At 35.5% G+C, this 16,429-nt stretch overlaps 1 protein-coding gene across 8 annotated transcripts in view; it reads right to left on the reverse strand.

Annotated features, from left to right (window-relative positions):
- The window catches only part of SYNE2 (spectrin repeat containing nuclear envelope protein 2), a 384,031-nt gene that overhangs the window by 242,686 nt on the left and 124,916 nt on the right, over positions 1-16,429 (reverse strand). For all 8 annotated transcript variants that reach the window (XM_077122415.1, XM_077122416.1, XM_077122418.1 and 5 more), the window contains 10 exons: positions 16,027-16,186; positions 13,291-13,369; positions 12,834-13,021; positions 11,307-11,471; positions 10,274-10,429; positions 8,887-9,060; positions 6,422-6,580; positions 5,970-6,143; positions 3,591-3,725; positions 969-1,127 (listed from right to left, as the gene is read on the reverse strand). In XM_077122415.1, the coding sequence (XP_076978530.1) occupies positions 969-1,127; positions 3,591-3,725; positions 5,970-6,143; positions 6,422-6,580; positions 8,887-9,060; positions 10,274-10,429; positions 11,307-11,471; positions 12,834-13,021; positions 13,291-13,369; positions 16,027-16,186 (1,549 nt within the window). The remainder of the gene's footprint in view (positions 1-968; positions 1,128-3,590; positions 3,726-5,969; positions 6,144-6,421; positions 6,581-8,886; positions 9,061-10,273; positions 10,430-11,306; positions 11,472-12,833; positions 13,022-13,290; positions 13,370-16,026; positions 16,187-16,429) is intronic.

Consider the following 16,429-nt stretch of genomic DNA (forward strand, 5'->3'; position numbering starts at 1 on the left):
GGACATGATTCCCAGGGATGGGGCTGGCCCTGGCATCCTGAGAGTGAGAAAGCCTTCTTAACCAAAAGGGGGAAGAGAAATGAAACAAAACAGAGTTTCAGTGGCTGAGAGATTTCAAATAGAGCCGAGTGGTCATTCTGGAGATTATTCTTATGCATTATATAGATATTTCTTTTTAGTTTTTAGTGTCTTAGAACAGCGAAAAGGAAATACCTGAGACCCGTTAACTGTAATCCAGTAGCTCTGACTCTTAAAGATGATTGTGTAACTGTACAGCTTCTAAGGTGTGACCATGTGATTGTGAAAACCTTGTGACTGATACTCCCTTTATCCCGATGGGTAAGAAAACAAGGACAAAAAATAAATAAATAAAGGGGGGGTAGAAAGGACATGGGATGTTTTGGGTATTCATTTATTTTTAATTTTAAAATAAAAGTTTTAGTTTTGGGGTAAAGAAAATGTTCAAAAATGGATTGTGGTGATAAATGCACATCAATATGATGATGCTGTGAACCACTGATTGCACACTTTGAATGAATTTATGGTATATGAATATATCTCAATAGAATTACATTTTTTTGTAAAAGCAATTCAATGGGATGGGGACCAAAAGTGATCATCTGATTTTCCCCAACTGTTTGCTCCTTATATTCTCATTTGCCATCTTTCACCAAAGCTACGTTTCTGAGGACATGGTGTCCTGACGCAACTCGGGGGCACCAGCAACAGAAGACGCATTGGCAACCAGAGTCTTAAGGACAGAAACCACCAAAAGATATCAAAGGAAATTAGAGAATATTACCTCAATACTGAATTTCTCTCACTTCTCAACACATAAGAAGCACAGGCTCTAGTTAAGATTTGAACTGCCTACGTGATAATTCCCAGGGGAAAAGAAGGCCACACACGACCATTTCAGACAAGCCCCAAAACGATGGCAAAATTTAAATGGGAACAGATTATTTTACCTCATGTTCCTTGAAGAGACCCTTGGTCCTTCCTCTACGAATTAGTTTCTTTTCTTTATTTATTTGCTTTTCAAGTTTTGAAATACTGTCATTAAGCTTTCCTTTTTCAATGTCTATTTTTAATTGTTGAATATATAAAGACATTTCATGATGAATAGACTGCAAAGAAAAAAAGGCACATATTAACCAGGGGAACAGAACATACTGAAAAAGTTTTCATTAAAAACACAACAAAAATGTTCATAGCAATAAACATAAAAAGCTTAAATGATATTCTGATTCATTTCATATCTTTGCAGTGGATGTTTTAAAACATTCCAGACCCATTGATGCTTTTTTCCCTCCTTGTTAACAATTAAAATTATGCTTTCACTGTGAAAGACATTTGTTATGGGGATGAAAAGACAAATCACAGACTGCAAGAAAATATTTGCAAATACACACCCAATAAAGGACTTGTATCCAAAATATAAAGAGCTCATAAAACACAACAATAAGAAAGCAAACAACTCAGTTAAAAACTGGGAAAAAGACATGAACAGAACCTCACCAAAGAAGATACACAAGTAGCAACGAGGCATATGAAAAGATGCCGAACGCCGTTTGTCTTTAGGGAACTGTAAATTAAAGCAGCAGTGAGATTCCACTACACACCTATCAGAATAGCTAAAATCCCCCCCCCAAAACTGACAATACCAAGTGCTGACAAGGATGCAGAGCAAAAGAAACTCTCATTCACTTCTGGTGGGAATGCAAACTGATACAGTCACTTGGAAGACATTCGGCAGTTTCTTACAAAACTAAGTGTGATCATATCAGATGATTCAACAATTGTGCTCCTGGGTGTTTACTCAAATGACTTGAAAACTTATGTCCACAAAACACCTGCACATGATATATTTATGGTGGCTTTATTCATAATTGCCCCAAACTGGAAGCAACCAGGACATTCTTCAACAGGTGAGTGGATAAAAATGAGCTCAAAACCAAAAACACAGTGATGGGACCACGTCAAAGGAACATGGGCACCAACCGAAAGAGTTTCCAATGTTCAATGCATTAAAATGGTATTGTATGTAATCCAAAGTATAAAACAAAATTCAATGACTCCTCATTCACATAAATGATTGAACAGATAATAAATAGGAGACACATCTGCTATGCAGAAGAATTCCAAAAAATGTATGTAGATACTCCACCCACAAGGAGGGGCAACATAACCTCCCGCTTGTTAGTTGTGGCCTGAATTTGGTGACTTCCTTCCAAAGAGTGCAGTACAGAAAAAGAAGACAAAAAAATAACTGTAGAGTGGAGAAACCTGTCAAACTACCTCGAGTTAGGTGACCGAGTTTAAGGTCAACAGTGATAAATCATGTTGATAGCATGCATCCTTGACATGACGGGACGAGAATGGAATTTTAGCTCTCTGGTCTTCCTGGTAAAAGCACATAGCCTTTGCTAAACATGAGAAAAATATCAGACAAATCCCAATTATCAGATATTCTACAAAATTCTAACTAATAACCCTCAAAACTGTCACGGTCATAAAAAAACCAAGAACCTAAGGAGACATAATAACTAAATGTAAAGTGGTATCTTAGATGGAATCATGGAACAGAAAAGAACATTTGAGAAAACCTGTGGAAATCTGAATAAAGTCTGAACTTCAGTTAATAATGTATCAGTATTGGTTCATCGATTGTGACAAATGTTCTATGGGAAGTTTATGTACTATCTTCTTGATTTTTCCAAAAATCTCAAACTGTTCTAAAATTAAAATTTTGTTTTCAAAAAACGTGTTTTAGGAGGATCTTTAACAGAAGAAATCAACTCAATCACATTATTCTCTCTCTCTCTCTCTTTACATATATATATTTAATAACAATCTCTGTGGTAGGTACTTTCTATAAATCATCACTAATCCTTACAATAATCCTGCCAAGGAGGCAGTATACTCCTGTTTTATCACTGAGGCTCCCAGGTGTTAAATAACTTGCAACTTGGCCATGATCACAGTTGCTGAGTCCAGGTTTGTCTGACAGCAAAACCAATGTCTACTTCACCAGGAAACTTTGTGCATGTATACATGTGTTATTTTGCTATCTCGGTCAGGATCCAACCAGAAAACACTTTAAATATTTAAAGCAGAAAGGGTCAACTGCAGGGAATTGATTACACAAGAGATGAAAGAATAGAGAAGTCAAACAGGGGACAGTAGGACCATCCAGAGATTGGCAATGGCAGAGAGCTGCTATGACCCTGGGGCTGGAGAGATTGCCTGGAGCCCAGGAACATGGGGTGCCCATCGGAAACTGGAACATGGCAGGCCCATCTTCTAGAAGCTGGAGTCACGGGAGATATAGACACTGCCAAACGCTGCCCAAAAGAGGAAAGAAGAAATCCTTTGAACTCTCTCTCTCACCAACTCCAATCTCCCTTTCATCTACAAAGGACAGTGTTTTCCCTGACTAAATGCAGACAGAACTCAGAAGATGAGGAGCCTGGAAATCACAGCCTGGAGGAAATCAGCTCCTCTGGATATGGGGTGAATGGGGACACAGGAATCAAACACAGCAAAGAGGCCCAGGAGCAGATCTCATACGAACACATGCATGTGCTTACCTCCCATTTTGCACAGACATCTTTACTTTTTTCTTCCAGAGACAGCTTTACATCTTCAGCTACATTCTTTTTCAGTTCTTCAACAGCTTTCAAATACTTGGTCAGACTTTTAGTATTGAAAATTATTAGTGCTTCCTATTAAACATAAGTACAAGCAAGAACATGGAAACCTCATTATATTGCCAAATCCTCAAGGTTAATTTTGGTTTTTAACAGATAGAACTAGGAAGGTCCTCTCTGAAGGCTGAGGATTTAGGGGAGACTTTTCTTTGTAAACTGAGGATGACATGCCTTTTGCATCTCCTGAAGTCTTTCAAAGAGAAATGTCAATTATTCAATATTCAAGTGCAGATACACATGAGGCCAAATGAAAGCCTCTTCATGATATCCAAAATTATTTTTGTTTCCCCTCTGATGAAAAATGAAAGGCTATAGTGCAATGTTTCCTCTAAACTCTTAAGTAATGAGCTGACATCAATCTCATAAACAATATAATACGAAGAATATACCAGTGTGTATCAGGAATTGGTATTGCAATAAGATAAAGTTCATAATAACAAGGTTAAGAAGTCAAATATTTAATGATATGCATATGCATTGGTATGCTTCAGGGAGGCAACACTCCCTTAACAACTTCAAAATTTTGCCCAGTGCCAATCACGTTGGCAGCCCCTATTCAATCCCAACCTCCCCAGCAAAGGAGTAGCGTGAAGAAGGGAGGAAGACTTCCTTCCCAGGAATGCGTCTGCTCCTTACGTGGAGATACTCTATGACAACAGAAAACTGGTTAATTAGGTAATGCATGATAGAACAAAATATAGGGTGGGGCCTGTGATAGAGGCAGGAAAACTATAGGTGACAAGAAGTAATTCTGTGGGAGAATGCAATTAAGCAGGGTAGGGAGTCACCCACTCACTCACTACAGACATGAAGGGTCAACTGCAGATAAGAAACAATGCTGAGCACCAGGGACCTTCTCCAGAGTCTCTCTGAGGAATGCTAGATTAATGACCAAGGCAGTGAACACTAACCTTATAAGCTGGCCAGGAGCTCCTACTGCCCAGTGCCCCTTGAGTCCCAGGGATCTCAGGGCAATACCTGGCAGGGCAGGAGTTTTGTTTCTGCTATAAAAGTTATCCACTTCACTAGATTCCAGAGACAAAGGGAAGATCCCTGGCCTCAGATTCCAAAAAGATGGTCAAAGAGAAGAAGATGCAAGAACTCACACCTAGAACTCTCCTCCCTGATAGAGAAGTTGACGAGAGACCTTTGCTTTGCTTGATGTTTTTTTTTTTTTTTGACCCTCCCTCCTTATTCGGCAGACCAAATTAGCTCTCCTGACACTCAATCCTGCTAATACTGACTGTTAAGGTCCACTCAGCAGCCTGAGATTCAAAAGTGGGAAACGAAGACAATGGGAACTGGTCAAAGTTGGTGGCTAGTAAAGTACAAAAAGCTTAAAACCAAGGAGGGCAGAGCTTTTAAGGTCTTGGGAAAAGCCATGTTAAAATGGTTGAAAGTGGATTCAGTCTGGTTGACAATCCAGAAAGCCAAAATAAGGTGAAGTCCAGAAGAAAGGAATTCGCCACAATGCACACAAAGACCAGCTCCCTAAAGAGGTGGAGGAGACCTTACTTCATCTCCCCACAACGCCAACCTCATCGTCAGCGTTCGTGGAGTGAGCTGCAGGTTGAACGAATAAATGGACAAAAGTGCATGTGTCACGCTACCTCTCCAGGGGACTGAAGGTGAGAGATCCTGGGCTACCTTTGCTTCTTCCCCCAAGCACCTCTCATTTCGTTTCAGGTTTGGTTGATACGAAGGTGCAACAACTGCCCATTAAACCAGGAAAAACCAACCTGAAACTGTCTCCATGAAAATGCAGCATTATTTGGATCTTTACTGATAAGTACGCCTCCCAAAAGAACTTTTATCAAAGTATTTGAATAATAGCGTTATTTTATACATTCAGAGAATTTTAACTATTTAAAGTGCCTTCACACACCTTACTTTTCTTTAAAGCCTCACAACAAAATCTTGTAGCTGGATAAGACTGGAATTATTAGACCCATTTTACAAATGAAAAAGCCAGAGAAATTAAATTATTGTTCGATGCATAAACTTGGCTGTACTTTTTACCCTATTTCAGTGTGTGCAGTACATTCGGGGGGGTACAATATAATTTGAATTTTAAGATGATTCGTTTGAATGTCTATTCTTAACAATAGCCTCAGAGAAACAATACATAACACTCGGAGATGTTTTCAAGTTACTGTAACTTTGTGGTATAATTGCAGTGATGGAAATACCTTGATTTTGAAAGAGATAGGTAGCTGATAGTAAATACCCTACATTTGAGGGTTAAAAAAAAATCCCCACCTTGTATTGTGAAATCAGCGCACGGGGGCTCTCTCTTTGCCCAAGTAACTGCTGAGCCCTTGTGATATATGACTCAAGTTCCTTCTGTGATTCTTCCACCTTCATCCTGACATCCAATGCTGGTGAAGCATCAGTGAAGTTCTTCAACACTGAATCTAACTTCAGCACATTGATCTGTGAAGACAAAAAAATTCTTCATTTAAACTTGGCCCAAATTCTTAGCGAATTCATAAATTAAAGAATATATTCTTTGAGTAGCAACTCATATTTTCCCACTAGACATAAGAAAAACCATTTTGTTATATTTATACTTTCCTATATTCTCTACTTTAAAGAAATAAAATAAATGCAAAAAAAAAGAATATTTTTACAAAACATATCCAAGCAAACTACCCCCCCACTGATCACCCAGTTTTAAAAACTAAATTCACTAAATGGGAAATATCATAAACCTGGACTTTCTCTTTAGCTTCTTGAATCTTTGCCTGAAGCCCAGCTGTGACAACATGCTGGAGGGACTCTTGGCTTGACATATTCTGCACATCCATTTGTAAAGTGTCTTCAGTTCTAGATATGAGCTCTTCGTACATTGATCCTTTCGCAATAAGATGCTATTAAAACAAATCAAGCAAGATCATGATAAACATTCTGATACGTTAAACAGCAACTTTAACAATCTCATTAAAAACTTTAAAAGTAAGTTAATAAGAAAAGTAAGTTAACCAAAATCAGTCAAATTTGTATTCCCCAAAAAAATGTTATTTTAAAGATTGAATTTTTATATTAATATCATCAGATTCTCTGCAACCTGCTCTTTTATCCAGCATTCTTTATACAATAAGTACTTCAATAAAACACAAAAACCTTCTATGCAAATCAAATAAAGAGTTTAAAAGAACTTTTAAAAATATTTGCCACAGAATATTTACTGTAAAAATATCTGCGACAGAAATAAAAATGAATTGAGATTTTAAAAGTCTACAAAATTCACCAAGAAAAATACCAGGATCCCAAAGAAAACTCAGAAAAAACAAGAACAGATAATTTACAGGAAATAAAACAGGCCCATTAAAATGTAAAAGACGGTACAATCTTACATGTAAGAACTGAAAGTTGAAACAATAAAGAGATACCACTTGTCAGTTATCCAGTTAGTAAGTAAAATGCTTTCATTAAAACCGAAGGGTGTCATGGATATTATAAAACAGAAACTGCACTAGTGAAAACAACTGTATGTTGAAATTTATCTTAGGACAGTAGATTATAGTAATCTTTATTTTCTTTTTATACTATTTTGCATTTTAAAATTTTCTGACATGAATACATTCATTCATAATTTCAAAATGTTTCCTTTTAATTACAAAAGTAACAACAGCTTATGTAAAACACCCAACAAGAATAGAAGGTATAGCATGTAAAGAAAAACTTTCTCTACTTCCCCATCCCTACCTTAGTTCTCATTCAATCAGTAAGTCATATATCCATTCAAAAATACTTATTTTATGCCTACTATGTGCCAAGAACTGTGCATAGTAATCCTGAGCACACCGGAGGATTACGATAGACAGTTATTTGTATATCCTTACAGACATTTTTCAATCGATGTAAAGGTATAAAGTATTAAAAAGCAACTCTTTTTTAAGTGCTGGAAGCATTGGGGGATGGGGTGAGCTTTGATCATTAGGCTGTATGCACAACCACATGATTTTACTGTGAACCAGTGATTATGTACCTTGGATGATTTTTACGCTGTGTGAATATATATCAATAAAATCTCTGCAAAAAAAAATAAAACCTAAATGTGTGCACTTATAAACAACGTTGTGATCAACATACTTGTAATTAAATTCTTGTGCAGAACTTAAAAAAAAAAAACACCCTACTTTTCAGCATCTTTCATTTCTTACAATGTATCTTGATGCGATATCTTGATCCAAAAGCAATCTACTTAATCCTTTCTTAACAGAAGTGTATTTCATCATGTTTGTGTTTTCACTGTTAATCAGAGGGATCATTTTTACCGTTTCAAAATACTTTTAAAATAATGTTTAAAATATTGAATTTCTATCTCATTTCTTTCACTCAGATACAGCACATAAATAAATACAAAAATAAAATTAGAAAAGCATTGTCAGATGGCAAGGGTACGTTTATATGATATTTTCAAAACAGTAAAGATCATCACTCATAATTAATGAAAACACAAAATGCTAAAATATCCACCTTTCAGAAGTGAAAATTTAGAAGGTTTACATAAGTGTTCCTTTATTCCAGGAACTTTCTAATTTTTTTTTCTGTAACTTATGATGTGCACTGTAGTTTTTATAGCTGAGCTGGAATTCAGTAAAAACCTCAATCATAACTTCTTTCCTAGGAGAACTGAGTGATGTTAAAACACACTCTCGCCTCACTGCTTTTCAGGGAGTTGACTGTCTGGGAATAAAGAGAGAGCAGAGAGCTGATGGCATCAGTCACCCTCCGTGCATGAAGTAAGGAGGGAAAAGTGGCTTAATGAGTGGGTGAGTCTTTAAAGCATGGATTGTAGCATCTCACAGCCACGCTTCTGTATCCACTGAACCATCTTAGACTGGACTTGCTTACTCATCTCTTTGTTACCCTCCAATGCAAGGGAATATTTTAATTCTCATTCTACAGCTGGGAAAATCTGTTCAAGGGCTTAGACGCATAAGATATTAGCAGCACACATTAGGAGACTACTACAACTAATACCTTATGAGTCTAAGCCCTTGAACATAGCAAATGATCCAGGGGTGGGGATCCATACAATTTTTTAAACTTCCAACAAAGAAAATTGAGACTTCAGTTTTTTTTCTATTTACTTTAAAGCTATTTATTCATTTTAAAATATAAGTCCACACCCATAAAAACAGTCCCTTTAATACGTTCCGACCCATACCTGCAAAGATTCTTTCACTGAGGTGTCCACACCCTCCTGATCCCTCAGAAGACCCAGGATAGTTTTGGTTTCTGCCTCCCAGATTTCCACTTGTCCAATGAGGTTTTCAACCTCTCCAATCACTTTTAGTTGCCCTGTTAATCCTTCATTTTCTTTTCCATGTTCCTCTCCAGCCTACAACATTCAACAGCATTACCAAGTAAAATGACAACTTTTATGTTATAAAAGTATTTTCAACTTAAAGAATTTAAACATCTTTTAACATCTTTTTAATGATGTAAGACTAGTTTGTCCACAAACTATAAAGGAATATATATCACATTCCAGATTAAAAAGTTTTCCCACACATGCTTTCTTATGTACTTATGGTATCATTTCTATCAGTTAGACACTATTATCTTCATTTTACAGACAAGAAGACTAAAGCTTATAAAATTAGGGTACTGGCTCTATAAACATATTTTTAAAAGTTGCATATAACTGAACTCAAAGATAGTTATTAACAATAGTAGTGAAATCATCAAAAAGAGTCTGAGGATCAAATTTTGACAAAATTCAGTCTTTTCCCATTAATAACCTCTCTGCATTCTATAAGTTGTTACACTATCATGTATCCACTATCATGTATCCACATGATAGATACATTCTTGAAGTTGTTTATAATCAGATAAGATTCTCAACGTATCAGAAGAATATTATATTTTGAGGCATACTGCACAAAATCAGACCTCTCAGATTTCCCCTGATTGGATCTTCTTATAGTGGCAAACAGAAGCACTTCATCAGGGTAACTGGCCAAAGACAGCTAACAATTACCTTCTTAAATTAAGCTGCATAAATTGTTATTCAGATGGAGACACATTTCCAAAACCACAGGCATCATACCTTACATGTATATGATTTTTAATTTATTCTTTGTTCCTTTTCCATATTCCTTTCCATAATCTAAACTGAGCCTCACAATTACCCAAACAGCAAGGAAGATTCCATTTTCTCCATCTTACAGAAAGGCACCAAGACACAAAGAGGTCAGGGCCTTACCTAAGACCAGACAAGTTCTGAGCATTCATCAGAAACAATCTGAAGAAAATACCAACTTTAGAAACAGTTCAGAAGTCCTGACTAGTGAACACCTGTCAAATTAGGGTATAGAGGAGTCAGTAATGGACAGACACAAGATTTCAATGCTAAATACATGAAACGGAACTAGTTCATGAACGGAACCAGTTAAGCATTTCCTTGGAAAATAATATTTTAAATGTTACCTAGCAACCCACATATTTACTAATGCCTCAACAGTATGGTATTTTTTTAAAAAAAAAAAAAAAGATAGCAAGCTGAATAATTTCTATAAGCATGTGAAATACCCAAAGTGTAACTATTTTACCTTTAAATTATGATTGTGATTTTCAGAAGGTTCAACTGACATATCTGCTGACAAATCAACAGTTGAATTTTCTTCTGTAGCTAGTTGAATATTTCCAGAATTGTCAAGAATAGGCTGATTTTGATTCTGTTTTTTAACAAGTGGCATGTTCATTTCCTACAAAAAATTAATAACATGAAATGTAACACATAGTTTTTACTGTCATGCTAATATATTCTAAACAATAAGTAAATATGATACACTCAAATGCATTTTTAGGATGCATCAATTAATAACAATGTTACAAAATATGGACAATTCCCATAAATATGCCTAAGTCTCAAACTGTTATGAATAGGAAATAAGCTAAAAAAATATTTATTGAAGGTCTGATTGTAAGAGGCACTATGCTAACTTAGAAGATAAAGTTCAGTGTATTTTTTCAAGGAGCTTAAATTTAGCAAGGCAAAACAATATTTATGTTATTCTTTAATAGAAATGAATTTCAACTAGACAATTCTGCATTTCAACAATGTACAGCTTTCCAAGAGAAATGAAAACATGTCCACACAAAAACCTGCACATGAATTTTCATAGCAGCATTATTCATAATAGCCAAAAAAGTGGAAAGAATCCAAATGTGCATCAACTGATGAATGGATAAATAAAATATGGTGTATCCACACAATAGAAAAATATTCAACAATAAAAAGAATGCAGTTTTTATACATGCTACAAACATGTATGGACCTTGAAAACATTGCGTTAAGTGAAAGCCAGTCATAAAAGACCATTTCGTTTATGTGAAAATTTCCAGAATATGCAAATCTAGAGAGGCAGGAAATAGATTAGCGGTTGCCTAGGGCTGGGGAGGGGAGTGACTGCTAACTCCTAGAGGGCTTCTCTGTAGGGTGGTGAAAATGCTCTAAAATCGATGGTAGGGATGGGTGAATGAATAGCTTGAAAGACCCTGAACTGTATACTTTAAATGAGTAAATTGCATCACATGTGAATTATATGTCAGCAGAGCTGTTACAAAAAAAAAAGAACTTACAAGCTGTGTCTTTGTAATAAATTTTCTCCATCGTTTGTTCAACCTCCTCAGTTCTTTGGAAATCGATGATCCAACTTCATCATTGCTGACTTCAATTAAGAAATTCCCCACTTCATTTAAAGTAGTGTGCTCTAAATTCCACTGGGACAGTGTCTCAAAGGGAACCTACGTAACATACAAATAACATAACATATTTGCTTTTCTATTATTCATAATAGATCTTTACCAAGCTAAGTCTCAGCAAAAACGAGCACAGGGCGGGCCAGAGTGGCTCAGTGGCAGAGTTCTCAACGGCCACGCCAGAGACTCAGGTTCAATTCCCGGAGGCTGCCCATGTAATTAAAAGAAAAAAAATGAGTGTGAAGTTTTTACAGAGACTCTGACCCCCTCCTTTTGGAGGCCTCCCCAGCCCCTGTCCATCCAACAAATCATCCCTCACTGCATCTGATATTCTATCTTTCTAAGGAGACTGATGAGCCTAGAACAGGAACTTTTTTAGTTTATGGTGTCTTTAATATCTCAATAATTTTTCCATGGCTTCCCTGGGCCAGAAGAATTATCTAGCAGCCCCATAATTAGCAATTAGATCCAAAAAACTTAATAGTAGTATCTGTCCAACAGATAGAGGTTGTTGGACAGGTAAAATATCTTGCATATTCTCTTTGGCAGCCTAGGGTATCTCAGCACAGACTGGAAATTGTAAACTTACAGGGCTATATATTTCTAATAGTGATGGACAGGAGTAGATTTTTAAAGACAGAAGAACTGCTGAAGGCCAAACATTTGAATTTCTAGCATCAGTAGAGGTGAAAAGAAGTGATAACCTTCAAATGCTTTTCTTTGAACTTGCACACTTACCACAAATTTTAGGTTCTTACTAAGATCTATTTTCTGTTGAGTAATTTTAATTTCTATTTGGAAAATCTTTAGCCTGAAAGGCTATCTATATTCATTTGCAACAGAGATAAACAAATGAAAGAAAGAAAAATTACCTCGGAGAATGATCACAAAGCAGACCACATGACTAGCAAATGAAAACAATAACAAATTACATTTTTCCACATTTCTCTAAATAAATAAAAGATTTTTTGTTTTCCCTCTTCTAGAAACTCAAAAACGTCTTAGAGCTGAAAGATTTCATCCAAATGGAAAAACAAAACTTTTAAAAACAGCGATTCATTTTAATGTGTCTATAAAGCATTCCAGTATTTCAAGTCTTTTATTTCCCCTCAAAAGAACTTAGCAATATATCTTCCAAGGCTATCCTGAGGACGCAAATCATACCTCAATAAAGCTGTATGTCTGTGTATGTATGTGAGTATATGTATGTATTATACTGAGGAGAAAATTTCCTTTTGGAAATTATATTGGGAAGAAACCAAACACTCTCCAGGACATCTGACAACTTTTCCACACATGCAAACTCTTCCCTTGCCTCTCATCTTTGGATTGAAAAATGAGGCTCCCCAAACAGAACAGAAACCTCAAAAAAGTAAAATTGGACACATAGCAATTGACAGCAAATACCTCTTTAATTTGTTCCTTCTTTGTCTCCTCAAAGCAAGCCTTTAGTAAGCAAAGATTTTCCACATAAGTAGCCCAGCAATCCAGAACCTTCTGTAGAATGGACTTCACATTATATATAATTTTTCTATACAAACAAATATCATATTCCATCATCATATATTTTTTACTAATGGTTTTATGTTCTCCAGCTACAAGGTTAAGAAAACAAGAAAACAATCTTAGAAAACAGTTCTTTCTTAACAAAATAATACTGTTAAAATCATCTTCATATTGATGGGCATGGCAAAATAAATATGTACTTGGACAATATGAAGCGTGAAAACAAGAATTTTCCAAGGAAAAAAGTGTATATAAAACTAATTCCTAAAACATTAAAGTATAAAGAAAGCAAAGCAAATGAAATGCCATTTTTAAGTGACTATCATTCCATTGAGAAGTATTAACTATATTACTTTACCCAAATGCTTATTCACTTCTTCACATTTTTGAAGAGAAGCTTCAAGTTGAGTTAGGAACTCTTTTTCTTCAATGAATTTCTGGAAGGAAAAAAGGAATAAAAACAAACTGACAGTTTCTACTTTTAAAAATGTGCCAATGTGCCCCTAATCTTGGGGTTCATTCATATGAAAATTAACCCCACAGGGGATAGGTCAAGTCTACTTAAAATTAGGCCTAAGAGTCACCCCCAAGAGAGCCTCTTTTGTTAGTCAGAGTGGCCTCTCTCTCCAGCCAACACAACAAGCAAACTCACCACCCTCCCCCTGTCTATGTGGGACATGACTCCCAGGGGTGTGAACCTTCCTGGCAACGTGGGACAGAAATCCTAGAATGAGCTGAGACTCAGCATCAGGGGATTGAGAAAACTTTCTCCACCAAAAGGGGGAAGAGTGAAATGAGACAGAATAAGTGTCAATGGCTGAGAGATTCCAAACAGAGTCAAGAAGTTATCCTGGAGGTTATTCTTATGCATTAAATAGATATCACATTGTTAGTTAAGATGTAGTGGAGAGGCTGGAGGGAACTGCCTGAAAATGTAGAGCTGTGTTCCAGTAGCCATGTTTCTTGAAGATGGTTGTATAATGATATAGCTTTCACAACGTGACTGTGTGATTGTGAAAACCTTGTGTCTGATGCTCCTTTTATCTACCATGTCAACAGACGAGTAAAACATATGGAATAAAGATGAATAATAGGAGAGAATAAACGTTAAAATAAATTTAGATTGAAATGCTGGTGATCGGTGAGGGGTGGGGGGTATGATATGTACGAATTTTTTTGTTTTCTTTTTATTTTTTTCTGAATAGATGCAAATGTTCCAAGAAACGATCATGATGATGAATATGCAACTATGTAATGATATTGTGAATTACTGATTATGTATGTAGAACGGAATGATAAAAAATTATGAATGTTTGCATTTGGTATTTTTTAGTATTTAAAAAAAATTTTTTTAATATAAAAGAAAATAAATATGACAAAAAAAATGTGCCAAGGAATACAAATAGTGACCTACAAACACTAATGAAGCACTTAGGTGCCAAGATTTTTTTAACGCTTTGATATCGCAAATTTCGGCAGGAAAAGAGGAAGAGCAGTTGATGGAGATGGATAGTTAAGGTCTAGAAAATAGATAATAGCGTGAATAATATATATTTAGGAGACCTGACAAAGTTATGGAGTAATATAGTTCTACAACAGCTTTCTTTGAATGGGAAAAAGCAAGTAAAGCATTTATAGCAATTTCAAAATCTCCTACTTCACTTATTTTATCAACATTGAATAATTTTTTTTGTCATGGGCAGGAACTGGGAATCGAACCCAGGTCTCTGGCATGGCGGGTGAGAACTCTGCCTCTTGGGCCACTGTGGCCTGCCCAACATTGAATAAATTTTAATTAACTAAATTAGAGTACACTATAAATAAATATCATCAACCACAGAAAATCACTTGAGAAGCAACATTAATCAAATTCTTACATGACACATACAAGCAAATTCTATGGAAAAATATGAGCTAATTCAACTCTGTATTTATTGTATGCATAATATGTACCCATGATATCATTATTTAAATGGGAAAATGAAAAATCAAAGAAGACAAAAGGAATAAAAATATTCAAAATCTAGTCTATTTCAGAATGCTGCTTCCAATTTAGAAATGTACAGTGTTTAAATCATAAATCATGTTTTTCAATTTTTTCACCAAAATTTGCAGCCTTGGATTTTTCTTTTTGGTCTCATTTCCAAAAACAGGAAAAAGAAAGAAAGATTTTAAGGCCTAGCTTAGGCCTTAAAATTAGATTAGAAATATCACGTAGAAATGATATTTCTGTGATGTTTTTAGTTTATAGTTTAGTTTAGTTTTAGTTTTTTACCTTCAAAGTGATCATATGATTTAAATATGAATATGATCACTTTGAAGGTAAAAAACTAAAACTAAACTAAACTATAAACTAAAAACATCATAGAAATATCATTTCTATTTAGAATGATTTCTAAATGTTGTGTTAGTTAATTTTTTTTTAATTAATAAAAAAAAAAAAATCAGCCTTGCTTCCCCACAGCCTAGTACTATGTCTTATATACTTAATAAATGTTGGTTGAATGAATGAAAAAAAAAAAAATCACTTGCAACATTTTTTCTATCAATTGAAAGAATTAAAAGAAAAAGGCTCAAGACAAAAACAGAAAATGCAAAAAATGTATTGCTTTTCCCTCTCCTAAAACTTAGGAAAGGCTATAATTTCAAGTTAAGTATAAGTAGGAATTTTTTATGGAAATGACTCTGATGTCTTTTCAAACTAGTAGGTTAATTCACCTGGTTAACTCTTAATCTCCATGGGGTTGGTAAAGGAAGGCGTTTTCCTTACTCTTCGCTGACACTTCCTATTTGACTACCTATAGTTCTTTCTTCTCAGCAACATTTAAGCTAATGAAAGTTATCAAGAAAACTCATCTGAAAAACTGAAGGGGGGGGTGGGCCACGGTGGCTCAGCAGGCAGAGTTCTCGCCTGCCATGTGGGAGACCTGGGTTCCTTTCCCAGTACCTGCCCATGCAAAAAAAAAAAAAAAAAAAGAAAAGAAAAGAAAAAGAAAACTGAAGAGGTAATGGGAAATTGTACCAAGGAAAAATGCAAAACCCAGAGCCCAGGGGTACAGAATAGCTGCCCCAAACCCAAAATAAAACAGCTTACATGCCAGTCTTCCAGCAATAACTCCACAGATTCTTTGCTCCCATATTTGATGTTCCATGTATCCAATTTTGATTTCATTTCATCTAGCAAACCAAGAACTGGGCACATACGATAATGAAATTCTAGATGTGGAATGCAATTTTCCCCCAAAATGTTGATTCTGGAAAATAATGCAGGTTTTAGAATTCAACTTAAAAATAATGAGATATTAACTTTTTCTTTTAAACACACGGAATTCAGATGCATCCTCAAGTTCTTTTTTCTTTTTTAAACAAAGTAAAGCAAACATTGTAGCTAAACTAAAACAACCATTTCTAAGGTTAATACTAACAGTGCCTAACAGAACATTTTCTGTAGAAACTATAACCATGAGAAATCCTGTATTAGAACTGCTGCTCTCCAA

Source organism: Tamandua tetradactyla, chromosome 12, assembly GCF_023851605.1.
Source record: "Tamandua tetradactyla isolate mTamTet1 chromosome 12, mTamTet1.pri, whole genome shotgun sequence".
NCBI classification, from domain to species: domain Eukaryota; kingdom Metazoa; phylum Chordata; class Mammalia; order Pilosa; family Myrmecophagidae; genus Tamandua; species Tamandua tetradactyla.